This window comes from Trichoplusia ni, chromosome 6 (assembly GCF_003590095.1).
Source record: "Trichoplusia ni isolate ovarian cell line Hi5 chromosome 6, tn1, whole genome shotgun sequence".
In the NCBI taxonomy this organism is placed as follows: Eukaryota; Metazoa; Arthropoda; class Insecta; order Lepidoptera; family Noctuidae; genus Trichoplusia; species Trichoplusia ni.
The window spans coordinates 12,424,104-12,436,812 of NC_039483.1; the positions used below are offsets into that span (position 1 = coordinate 12,424,104).

General features: G+C 33.3%; 3 protein-coding genes across 4 annotated transcripts; 1 reads left to right on the forward strand and 2 right to left on the reverse strand.

Moving 5' to 3' along the window:
* Positions 1 to 946: 946 nt before the first annotated feature.
* LOC113495003 (NADH dehydrogenase [ubiquinone] 1 beta subcomplex subunit 7-like) lies at positions 947 to 2,431 on the reverse strand. Its single transcript, XM_026873555.1, has 3 exons — positions 2,195 to 2,431; positions 1,723 to 1,891; positions 947 to 1,120 (listed from the first exon to the last, which is right to left on the reverse strand). Exons 1-3 carry the CDS (start codon positions 2,301 to 2,303, stop codon positions 1,039 to 1,041), a joined length of 360 nt encoding a protein of 119 aa, XP_026729356.1. The 5' UTR covers positions 2,304 to 2,431; the 3' UTR covers positions 947 to 1,038.
* On the forward strand, positions 1,903 to 5,589 carry LOC113495000 (serine/threonine-protein kinase Nek8-like). Of its 2 annotated transcripts, none has more exons than XM_026873552.1 (7): positions 1,903 to 1,991; positions 3,298 to 3,435; positions 3,589 to 3,679; positions 3,785 to 3,955; positions 4,552 to 4,712; positions 4,901 to 5,051; positions 5,315 to 5,589. In XM_026873552.1, the coding sequence occupies exons 2-7, from the start codon at positions 3,365 to 3,367 to the stop codon at positions 5,558 to 5,560; spliced, it is 891 nt and encodes a 296-aa protein (XP_026729353.1). In that variant the 5' UTR covers positions 1,903 to 1,991; positions 3,298 to 3,364; the 3' UTR covers positions 5,561 to 5,589. The 2 variants fall into 2 exon arrangements, with proteins under 2 accessions (XP_026729353.1, XP_026729354.1); XM_026873553.1 differs by lacking the exon at positions 1,903 to 1,991 and adding an exon at positions 2,516 to 2,982.
* Positions 5,590 to 5,606: 17 nt separating this feature from the next.
* Positions 5,607 to 8,119, reverse strand: LOC113495002 (U2 small nuclear ribonucleoprotein A'). The gene is made up of 6 exons (XM_026873554.1): positions 7,914 to 8,119; positions 7,605 to 7,752; positions 7,367 to 7,531; positions 6,878 to 7,062; positions 6,487 to 6,636; positions 5,607 to 5,959 (listed from the first exon to the last, which is right to left on the reverse strand). Exons 1-6 carry the CDS (start codon positions 7,993 to 7,995, stop codon positions 5,910 to 5,912), a joined length of 780 nt encoding a protein of 259 aa, XP_026729355.1. The 5' UTR covers positions 7,996 to 8,119; the 3' UTR covers positions 5,607 to 5,909.
* Between the last annotated feature and the right edge of the window lie 4,590 nt (positions 8,120 to 12,709).

The following is a 12,709-nucleotide window of genomic DNA, read 5'->3' on the forward strand; positions in this document are numbered from 1 at the left end:
CTCAGCCTATTGCCGTCCACTGCTGAACGTAGGCAGATTGCTGGATTAAAATTAATCTTTATAATAATAACCGTTTATAATGTTTTAACCACATCCCTGTTAGAATGACATTTCGACAGACAATATTTTTTTTGAAAAAACCGGTCATGTGCGAGTCGGACTTTGTATAAAGGGTTCCGTATCGTAATATGAAATGTTTCCTATGGAGCCCTTATGAGCATTTTTTTTCATAGCGGAGATAGAAAAAACTTTCAAGGGTCAAACTGTCATGGTTCAGTGTAAACATAGTAATAAAGGGTCTCTTAACAGTACGTTATGTTAAAAATAGCATTCTGTCACCCGAGCCGCAAAATTGTTACTGTTTTGTACGCTATAGTACAGGCGCGAATCTCTAACGTCTGACTGACACAGGTGCTGGCCGGCCATGGCTGTTACAATATATTCGGTGTATAATGGCTGTGGCGGACGTCACAACCCACTGTAAGGCCCTAAAGGACGATCCAAAGCACACCTTACTGGTCTGCCCAGTGTGGGCAAACAATTAAATAGGCGCGATCTGGTCGCAAACATCGGCGAGCCGGCTCTGCCACTCCTAGCTGTGATCTCAGGCCATCTCTACTCTCTCGACCCGGCGGAGAGGGCACCCTCTCTCTCAGTCAGCTACTAGGCCAAGGAGGCGAACGGCGCTTCTTATGAGGAGTTAAGGGTGGGCTTTGTTTTACACCTATCCCTTGAGAAGCCTGCCAGAGTCGCGTAGAGCATGAACGAGCGGTAATGTGACTCTGGCTAAAGCAGTAGAAGTGGCCTGGGGTGTTTTTAGTCGGTGGAAGTCCGATATTTACCCACGCCGTGCTCTCGACGTGGGTTGAAGTCATTAGCGTTTCACCCCGGAAAAATAAGGTAGCCCAGTTTGTATGACAAGGGTGTAAGTAATTAAGAAATAGCATTTATATAAATAATAAAGATGTTTTGTTTATTCTATTTACATAGTAACCATTGAAACAAAATTATCTACTGAATAGGTATGATGGAAACCAATTAATAAGCAACACCAGTAATGCGCTTTTCACGTAGCCTGAGACGGCGTTCACGTTCAAATTCTTTCATGCGGATAACATAGCTGAAACAAACAGAAAAAGTTAGTAAAATAAGAGTCATTGGAAGTCAATTGAAGAATATTGTTTTTATTTATTACTTTGTAATTTAATGTCTTTGAAACAATTTAATATTACTGAATAAGATTATACTATAATAATTTATTTATAAAAGAGTAATTATTGAGTTTTATTTTTGGTTCTTTTCATTCTTATAATATTTTAAAAGTGCCTGTATGATTGCCTATTTTAATTTTAATATGCTATTCCACATGTTTCACACAACGCCATCTAGTCTCAAACTAAGCAGAGCTTGTTTAATAAAATGAAATAATATTTTTTTTTTTAATTAAAATCGAATAATGAATTAATAAAGATATTTTAACAATTTTTGATATTATTTCAAGCTACAATAAACTTAAAATACTAAACCACAATTACTTTTAAAACAAGATGTAGAACCTTTTTCTATTTACAAACTTTCACAATTAATTCAGGTAGCATTATGAAAAATAATTGTCATTCTTGAAAGTAACTGTCAAGTCCTATGGTTTTGAGTAGATTGCTACATTCATTTAAAAGTTTTAAGATGTTATATTTCAATATAAAACTAATAGGATACACATACTCATCTTTCTCGCAGGTCAAATAGTGATGTTTCTCATGGGCACACTTATATATCAGTGGCATGTTTTTGTAGCGGCATGATTGGTATTCCAACAAGTGATGGGCACAATAGTCACGGTACTTTGGTGGGATCTTTGCTGAAACCAGATCTGCCTCATTGGCTTTCATTTCTGAAATAAAAATAAAAGTGTACAATGAAAACAGCCAAATAGATTAAGTAAACTATAAGTACATAATAAATTCAACTTCTCCTCGGTAATTAAAAGTACGGTCAGTATGTTTCGTTACTCATGGTTAGTTACTTATAATTTTTACTCGTAGATAGAGATTTGGAACAATTATTATACTTTGTTATGACTTTAACCTAACCTAACAAAAATTATGTAACTCTGATTTAGTTTGTTTATTAATGCATACACACATATTAAGAACAAATTATACATTTGAAATCAATATTATTTTTAACTAATTACCTCTTGGTTTTCTTTCATAATCAAATCCTGCGTGAGGGTCGAATGTTGGTGTATCATCCATATACAGTCCAACATTTCGCGCCCCATAAGAACCCATAATTTGGCCCATCTTGGTAGGTTACTATGTAATGTACACAACCAGCCTGTGAAGTATTTCCGATTCAGTTCTGCCTTAATTTTATGATACTTTTAGTTGATATTTGGGCCAGCTGAGAAGTACAGCAAATTAAAAGTTGCCATATGAATAATCTTTTCCCCTGAATTGAGGAAAAATGGAAATTGAGTCATAATATTGTAGATTAAAATCTTAGCGAGAATAAGCATAAATTACATTCTATCTTAAATCTAGACTTTATCTAAAAGCCGTAGGTAGCCGCCGTAGAGCGTGAGAGAATATAGTTTTTTTATTACTTTCTTTTCAGTTAATGTCAAGCACTCATGTGGTTATTTTAAAATTTCTAGCTGCATAAATGAATTATTATGGAGCTAGAAATTTTAAAATTGTTTTAATCTAGTACATTATGTGGAGTAAAGATTATCTGGTCAAAGTTGGAGCATCGCTGAGAACTTAAAGGAAAATGCTAAAAAAAATTCAACATCAAACACATAATCATAAATTTTCATTACTCGTACTTAATTATTTACTCTCGCGGACTTAGTTTTCGCTACAGAATCTTGTTGGTCTGTTATTTTGGGTAATTTACATTTATGGCAGGTAGCACAGAGTTGGGTGTAGGACCAGGGAAAAGCAATTTGACAGTTCTGTTGAAAAATCAACCTTATTTTTTGTAAGTGTTGCCAAAGTTGTCTTAATTTGTAAAAGGTCTTCTTAATTTTCGATTTGTACCACAATCCGTAAGCTAATTTCAAGTGGCTTATGGGTTTTATCGAAATAAATGATTGCTAAACCATTGTGTTCAAGAATATTATCTGAAGATATTTTACTTATTACCTCATACATAGCAAAAACATGACAAGAAAAACCTAATTGTCTAGAACTACCCACATTGTAATTTAAGGAAGAGCTATTGAGAAATGTATTAATAGAAAAAGTAAATGAATTGAAAACATTAAATCATCTGATAATATTTCAAATTAAATAGGTAATTAATCGAGACTCATGTACGACGCAATATTTAAGAAAAGTAATCCTATTTTGTGTAAGCGAAAATGGACGTTAAGAAAAGATTAAAAAATTACAATTTATCAGTATTAAAGACAGTAGGAAAAGGAACATATGGGTACGTATTATTTATTTTCTGTTATTCAATGTTTTCGGTGAGGATTTATGTAATAAGAGCCTGCGATATCGTACAAATTCAAGGTTTAGTGCATCTATCAGTATAATACTGAAATAAAGATTTCTACTATAATTATCGATTAATCTTTTTCAGCAATGTCTATTTATGTGAAAACCGGGATAATGCCCTACTCACAATAGTTAAGGATATAGAGTTGAATTTTAAGCTTCAAGACCATAAACAGGTGAGATTCGTATCAAAAATAAAATTGATTAGATATTTTATCAATTCCTACTGAACCCAACCTTTTATGATTTTCACCTTTAAATTTTTATGATTTTCATTTTAGGATATTGCAAATGAGGTGAAAATTTTGTCTTCACTGGATCATCCCAATGTCATCAAGTTTTATGCTTGTTACTACGCCGAAAATCATGTCATGATATCCATGGAATATGCCACTAGCGGGAATCTAGCGGAATACATGTACCAAAGGTGTCCAAAATTATTACCACAGCAGGTAAACTTAATTTTTGGACCATTTAAGATCACCACATGCGGTGGAATTAATTAAGCTGACCCACTGAGTACCTATTCGCCTCGCAGTGATAATTCGTTGCCTGCCTATCACATGTGATAATTAATTCCACCGCCACTAGAAACGGTCACGACGGCAGCATGGTACGAAACCACCGCAGGGTTCGAGTATCCTCAGTGCCTTTTATACATACTGAAGGTCAAAAGGTAACATAATCATTGTGGTTGAACCCGAGTTCTTGCGGCGAATGTGCATTCGCAGAGTTATATGAAAAATAATGAACAAAATCGTCTAATACAAATTTCTGAATGTGATCTAAAGAATACAGACGAGTGGAGAACCTCCTCCTTTACAAGTCGGTTGAAAACTACTTATTACTACTGGTGATACTCGCTGTGTGTGACCGACACACAGCATTTAGGCTCATTGTGTTACTTAGTATTCTGCGAGGAAGTTACCTACTTTTACCTAGTAGATCGACTGCATTTATGTACTCCTTTCTTAATAAAATAATTTAAGAAGGAATATTATACATATTATGTGATGCGTGATCATTTTTACTTTGTTTTTTATTTCAGGAAATTCTGTTTTACTTCTGCCAAGTTTTATTAGGAGTGAACTACATTCATAGTCAGAATATTATTCACAGAGATTTAAAAGCCGAAAATATACTGCTGACTGGTAAGAACGGTGTAGTCGTCAAAATAGGCGACTTTGGGATTTCCAAGATGTTGGCTAGGTGAGGCAAACTTAACCTCGTTTTTAAAGAATTGTGTAATTAATTCAGAAATTACTATATATAATTTAATTGATTTGCCGTCTAGGCTGAAAATAGCTTCACTTACAATGTTCCCCAATGTCACTATTCCGCGTGAATGAAGTTGCTAGCATAGTTACTTCAAAATATAAAATAAACAATGTTTTCAGTGCTAAGAAGACTTCAACGGTCATTGGTACACCATACTATTTGGCCCCAGAACTGTGTGAAGGCAAACCTTATTGCACGAAAAGCGACGTATGGGCATTAGGATGCTTATTATATGAAATGTGCACGCATAAGAGGGCTTTTGACGCCGAGGTAACATTATTATTATTTTTTTTCTGAGGAACATTCCGACCAACCCTACTAATATTATAAATGCGAAATTAACTCTGTCTGTTTAGCTTTGACGTCTAAACCACTGAACTGATTTTAATGAAATTTGGTACAGAGATAGAGTAGACCTTGAGAAAGAACATAGGATAGTTTTTATCCCGGACTTTAACTAGGAAAATAAAATGAAATTAAAACTGTTATAGGGAAATAATATTCTCCAATATACTACGTCTTTGTTTTTGCAGACTTTAGTGGGTCTAGTCAAGGCAATTACGAGCGGTAGCGTTCATCCAATTGATTTGACGACGTACGACAGGAGCATGCAGGACCTTGTAGATTCAATGCTGTCCATATTGCCTGATAAGAGACCTTCTATTAAAGAACTTATGGGACGAACGGTATTATTACCTGATATTTATACTGTATACTTAGATGCTGGCAATGAAGAATTATTACATTTAAGGATCAAAGAATTAATGATGTTTACATAATAAATAAGACAATTGATAATGGAATTTAGTTTTATTAAAAAAATACTTTGAAAACAGTGTTTGTAGTTTTATTTGTAAATACTGGGATAACACAATGATTTTAATTGAATTATTTGTTTTCTCCCAATTAAATCAGTCTGGAATATTTCCGTTTCTGGTAGTATTCTGTTCTTTCGCTTAATTTATCTGTCTGGTGTAGTATCTGTCTTAATAGCTAAACATCGCAGTGTAGAACAACCTGATCTAACCAGCTTAACACAACAGCAATTCTTATGCTTAAAACTATAAATTTTCTTATCCAACTGTATTATCTGTTCTTACAGCAAGATAAAAGTAAAACCTTTTTGCATTATGACTGTCCATTTGCTTGGTCGGTCTCCATCTCCTCTTCTTCATCTTCTGTAATCATAAGAATTAGTATATTTTGTGGTAAATATTTTTATTAAATTATAATATTCTTAATATTCTTATGATAGGAAGTACAATATGTCCAAACTTTGCCTTCATTGTTCTCTAGTGTTTGGACAACTTGGTATGTCATCCATCCCAAAACCGATTTTGATTTGGCATGGTAGTAACATTAGCAGATTTTCAGCTCTATAAAGAATGCGTATCCGATGGTTACTGTAGGCAAGACCTAGACACAAATATGGGCAAATTATCTGCCGTGTTGTTTTCGTAGCCTTCTGCTGTATTCATCACCTTATGCCGAATTGCATTACCGTTTCACTGAAACTTCAATTAATAGCACAAAAAGTTTAGTGTGTGTCAATGATTATAAAGTTATTCACTTTCATGGTTTCACTTGAATGGTGTGGTTTTTTGGTATCATTTTCAAATATTTGCATCCTGTATTTTATCACATTAACCATAAGGGAAACTATCTCTATTTCTGAATAAAGAATAGTAAAAGCAGTAATTCTTACGTTGTCCATTAGATGGTGCAGGTGGCTGCAAAGGTTTCTGCCCAGGGATCTGGCCTGATTGAAGCATCCGAGTTAGCCTTTCCACTTCTTGTAATGATGAAGCATTTTTAATGGCTTCTCGTATCTTGTGGATTTCTTGAGGAGTAAGATCTGAAAAAATGCGATATAAAATTATAGTTGCTGCTGCTACTTTTTAACTTACACTCTTTGTTTTCAGTCCAAGTAAAGTTAGCAGATTGACATAAGACAAGAAAAAAGTGTGATCAGTGCTCTTACAAAAAGTTCCGAAAGCAATTATAGAGGTGAGACACTTCTACAGAGTAGGGCTTTGGCTACAAGCCATTGTACTTTCACTATGAGATTAGTTTTACCTAAAGAAGTGATAACTCACTTGTAACTTTAGGATCAGGCAAATTCCCTCCAGGCACAAAAGTCTTTGCTTTTCTTGTAATTTCTTTCTGCATTTCCTTTCCTTTTTTACTTTTGAACAAAGTATTTGCCTCATCTCTTTCCTTTTGTTTAATTTTTCTAAAATCTAACAACCTCAGTTCTGGAAACTTGAATGCTACATATGCTCTGAAAAACAAAAGAAAATTAAAGAATAATTTTGCTATAGATACTCAACAATATGGCACTAGTAAAAAACAGCAACTATATTTAATAGATAAGTTATAATAAAATACACTTTAGAAATGGTATAAGACAATTACATAAAAAGAAAACAAAATTTTCAAATATCTACCCTCACCAACATTGGCAAATGGCTTGATGTAGCAAAACCATTTTTTTTGCAAGAAAAAAAACACAACCCAAAGAATACAAATATATTCTTAGATGAACTAATAAGTAGTAACTTGATTATTGATATGATTGTTAGTACCTGTAATGTTGTTTGTTAGAAACCGGGTTGTGGAGAAGTGATAGTGTGCGAAGCTTTGGTAGAGTGACTAGTGGATCTAAATCACCCAATTCAGTGATGTTGTTGTTTGTCAACACCAAGGACTCCAAATTAGGTATGTACTGTTCCAAATTCTCACCAAGTCTCCTGTAAAATAAGGTTGAACATGTAACCAAATAAAACAGAAAAAAAACTTAATAAGCTGTTTCTGTATACTTACACAATCCTGTTATTGTTTAATAATAAACATTTCAGACGTTTTAATAAGGGAAATCCATCCAGTTTTCTGATGTCGTTATCAGAGAAATCGATTGTATCAAACTGGTCCAAAGTGGCTCCCATATTTTCAATTTGGGGTATTTTGTAACCTATAAAATGAAGAGCACAAAAATAAAGATTTGAAGACGAATTTTTAAAAATGTTATGTTTAAATTGAAATAGAATTTTAGAAGATTTTTCAAATGTACTTATTTTTTTCATAAATAGGAGTATATGAGTTTAACATTGTAAAAGTATTGTACATACTAACCTCTAAGATCCAATTCTCGATCTCGACATGGATTCATATATTGCATGGAGTTTTGTATTAACTCCGTTGTGAGTTTAACCATTTTGTACGATTGACTGTAAAACCGGTCAAAAACTTAATTTGTTTTAGTGTATTTTTACAGAAATCCAACAAACAAGTTTATATTTTTGTAGCGTTGCGTCGCTTTATTTTTGACAACTTAATTGACAATGGTGACAGTTAGTGTCAATTTGGATCGAGAGTTGCCATTTCATAAAGCTTTCAATCTGTTTTTTTTATAGACTGACTACTTCCGCTAGTTTTGTTATGAAAAATAAAATGTATTCCGGATACGTCAGTTTTTTATTAAAGAACATTTTGGTCAGCTTTTTGGTAAGTTTGATAAAATTCTTAATACAGACTAAATTATCATCTAGTCTGTACCCATACTATCCTGCTTTTTGAAAGCAGCTACCGGCAAATAATTATCATGTCACATAGATATGTGGTCAATTACCGTACACCTACTTATTAGAAGTAGACACTTTCAATAAAAATAATGAAATAGGAATAAAAATGTATTTTGCTTCGAATATCATTGCAATATTTTTGAATTTTATCGAAAATATTAATAATTTTATAATTGCTTTTTGTTTGCATAAATTCAGTAACCTCTATTTCAACTGGCCAATAACTGGGTTTTTATGGAACAGGAACAGACTGTCTAGTTCTATTACATTCATTATATCGACCCACCTTTTTATAGTTGTTGAACTCAACATAACGTCTCTGATGAATCCGGAGGTATTTTGTGTTTAGGAAAGGAATGTTATGATTAAGTTTGTTAGTTCCGTTGCTCGGTAAACGACATTTCCGTGTACATCAGGTGTAGTCGTAACTACCTACCTACTAATGGATGAACCTTGTTGACAAGATGCCTATACATATAGCTTTATAGATCATATTTCGATACTGTGTTAGGTTTCTGCAAAATAATTATAGGTAACATTGATTATTTTTAGTGACAACTTAAACAACGCTCGTTTAATTTGTGCAAAAAATGTTTGTATAATGAACGGTAATTTAAATACAGCGCAAGCTCTATAAATATTCAGGGAAGATTATACTGTGTCTACGATTAGGTTCAATCTATACTCCGTAAGTAATTCGATCCAAGTAAATTGATTAAGTTAAACGGCGATGTGACTTTAAAATACGAAAGCTAGAGACAGTTTTTATTGGTTCCCAGCTGCAGGGTTTCTAAACCGTTTAATACAGGTTTATTTTATAACTTCTTTACGGCGCAGTAAAAAGGGTGAGACCATGCTAAATTGACGCGTAAATCCTTAAGACCGCTGCGGTCGGTTCTCCACAGTAAATTGCGTTGGTTGTTTCATTTAATACAAATCCTGTTTGCTATTTCATCTTTCACAGTTTTTAAGCATTTTATGTTTTAAATAAACTTTTAGCGACGATTGAATTTCGTGACCTATCTCAAATTTTCTGTCTTTTGTATCGATCATTGTTTGATTCCAGATACCTTCCTATTAAAAATAAGATTTTTTTATAGGTAAGTTGAAATTAGTGTAAGGCTTTGTATTCGCATACTTTAAAAACATAGATGTACTATGGTAGTGTTTATTAACAATACATAAGTAAGTAGACATCCAATATATTTATTTTGCGTATGTTATTATAGTCACACTTGCTTGTACAGCCTTGACGCCTATTCTGTGCGATCAAGTCTCGGTTTTGTAGATAAGCACAAAGAGAGACTTTTGATCTTTGCAGTACTTGACTGAACCAACGTTCTTTAACCTCATTGATCGATCAATTTATGATGTAGACGTTAACCATTGCTTTCCTTGTTAAAAACCATATCTTTACTACCTTAAAGTCTGCTTTATTGTCGGTCATGTCTAGTTATTGATGTAATATCAATAAAGCTTTTAATGTTAGTGTGTAGTGAAATTCCAAAATACGGGAATTTTTAATGTTAAAGTGTAGCGAAAGCCACAAACCGGATATCTTAATCTGGTTAAAAAAGCAGCGATATGAACGTATTAATGTTTTACATTTTATTGTGATATTTTTGTGCGCCCGTCACATGCCGCCCTAAACACGACTTCACTGTGAACAGGTGTAAGAGGAAATTAAGTAGAAAAGAAATTTACGGGTACTTAAGAGTATAAGAAATTGACCATGACTAACCTTAACGATAATAACCTACTTCATTTGTTAAAAAGCTAATTTCTATAACTATTATATATACACCTCAATAGAATCTCATCCACTGAGTAACGAAGTTGAAGATACCTATTATTATAAGCAAAAAGGTCTTTCTCCAAGTTCCGCGCTTTCTCAGAAAAAGTAAATTATATTTATGTCACGATAACAGTACTGCTTATTCTGCATTTAAACGAGTCCACTGAATCATATCGGAAAGATTAAGTTTCCATGTTTATTCTAGGGAGAGACTATAAAAGTCAGCACTTTCTTTTTAAAGGTGCGAAGTCTTCTTTAAAGGCGTACTTTTAGAGGTAGGCATTTAGGCAGGTTATTTCCTTAGAATTTCGACAAATAATAATTTACTTCTAATTGAGGCCATGTTTTGTGTTTTTGTGAAAACAAACTTCTTCACTTTGAGCACCAAAGTCTACAAGACAATTTCATTGAGGTGGTAAGCTATTATACAAAACTCATATTAAACCCAGTAGGTACCACAATAAAATTCTAAACTTGTATTACTCATAGACGATTATTAACACAAAGATAATACAGGTATAATTTTTAAATTTAATATGATGAAGCGACCCGTTGAGAAATGTCGGAGTTATTCGAATGATCGAATTAATTAAGCGCCAAAGTTATCCTGCGCGTTTCCTTTCATCTGGGAAAGTAGGGAAAGACAAAGCCTAAATTGAGTAAGTATTGAAAATCAATCTATAATTTAAAACTTTTTAACACAATTGAAGAAACTTTTCATCAGTGTTTTTTTATTAGTGGTCCAAACGGCCCTATTATAGATTACTTACGGATTCCTTTCATTCGTCACCAGGCTGTCCATAATAACGAGATTTCTAGAAAGTTACTATTTTCCCAAGTTTATTTAGGTATTTCTTATGCCGCTATAACGACAACAATGCAATAGTCGAAGGCTCTCCTTTTCCAAAGCTACCACTTTGTTTATCAATGTGTCCAGGCAACCATCCGTTAGAGAAGAAATTATAATTATATTTCTTGGCTTAGCAGTATCAATCTCTAAAAAATATCCTTAAATCTTTTGAAACGGGTCCCAATATTATTAGTTTGAAAGTTGTATAGTAGATCCCCAATCTGTCAATATTTGTGCATCAAAGCATCACTCGACCAGCGTCCCACAAAATTACTTTCTAAGAATTAAAGCTGAAAATCCAGGTCCTGGCAACATTTCCCGTTAGAAATATTTTCGCAGTCGAATGCACAACATACTTACGCGTACCTATCGTAGATATTTAAACAACAAAAGTCGTTTTAATGTCATTATCAGTGTTGAATATCATGTAAAGCACGAATTTTAGAAAAAGAATTTGGAAGATTCACCAGGTTATACGTATTTCAGTTTTAACTTTAGACCTCGCCATTGCTGATGATGTTTTCCTTTTTTTGTACATTATTTCTAGTCATCTTTGGCAAATCGAATCCAGATTCGATACTTAACTCTTGCCTTATCGTTGTCCCAACCTGTTCCTGGGTGAAAGATTAGTCCATTTCTTAATTAAATCATCATTCTGCTGCTTATACTCTCTACTCAGCCCAATATTTCATCTTAAAACATAAATATAGTTTACCTAAATTGTAGGTAGTAGAAATAAATGTCCAGGTTGGCTGAGTATTAGCAATTTCCTGAGATTAGGCGACATTAATTTGGTTTAAGAAGTATAACGTCCAATATTTTAAAGGTTTATAGCAAGCCATTTATAAGGTTACCATAATTAGGTGCTTTCAGTACCTAACTTAGCACAGAATTTTCTTAAAGAAAAAACTACATGAAAATTTCCCTGCCAAATGTAATGGAGGTATGTTATAAGTATACAGGTATGTTCAGCATACAAATACATGGAAGGCATGTTGAAGGTGAACTTATTTTTGCCTATCCCTGGAGCGGTTATTAAATTCGAATGGAATGTGATTCGGTAGTCGTCATTGAATGGTTGGGTACGTTTCCTCAATTACAGCTTCGGAATACGTGGAATATGAAAAACACATCTCTTCTCTGTCCCTAGTTATTAATGAGTTGGGTTGTAGAGGTGAAGTATAAAGTGTACACGAATTTATTATTTCCAAGGATGAAATGTACTTCTATTTTCAACAAAATGGAAAACCCATTTTTGTTTTATCAGAGTAATTATCATTCTCGCTTTGCGTAAATTCTTATATACACTTTGTTGTTATAAAAATATGTAAGCATAATTCAAATTAATTTCGCATCATTTCACGCACATTAAAAAATATTTCAAATATATTCAACGCTTTTTTTAGAATCTTCAAAGTAGTGCACCTTAAATACGAATGCATCAGCTAATCATCAAAAAAATGTTAATTAGAATTTAATTTCTAAGACGGTTATTTACATTTTCGCATGACAGTTTAATTAGTTTTTCATCGTTCCTTTTTTACTCGTCTCCGTTTGAAGTTTAATGAGTTCTCGTAGTACTAGTCACCGCCCGCTTCATTACTCACCCTATCTGATTCATAAATCATCTGTTTTAACGCTTTCCATTTTCCACGTGGAATTTGTGCTCGTTATGTCACCATAAAAGTTTGTCATCAAAATC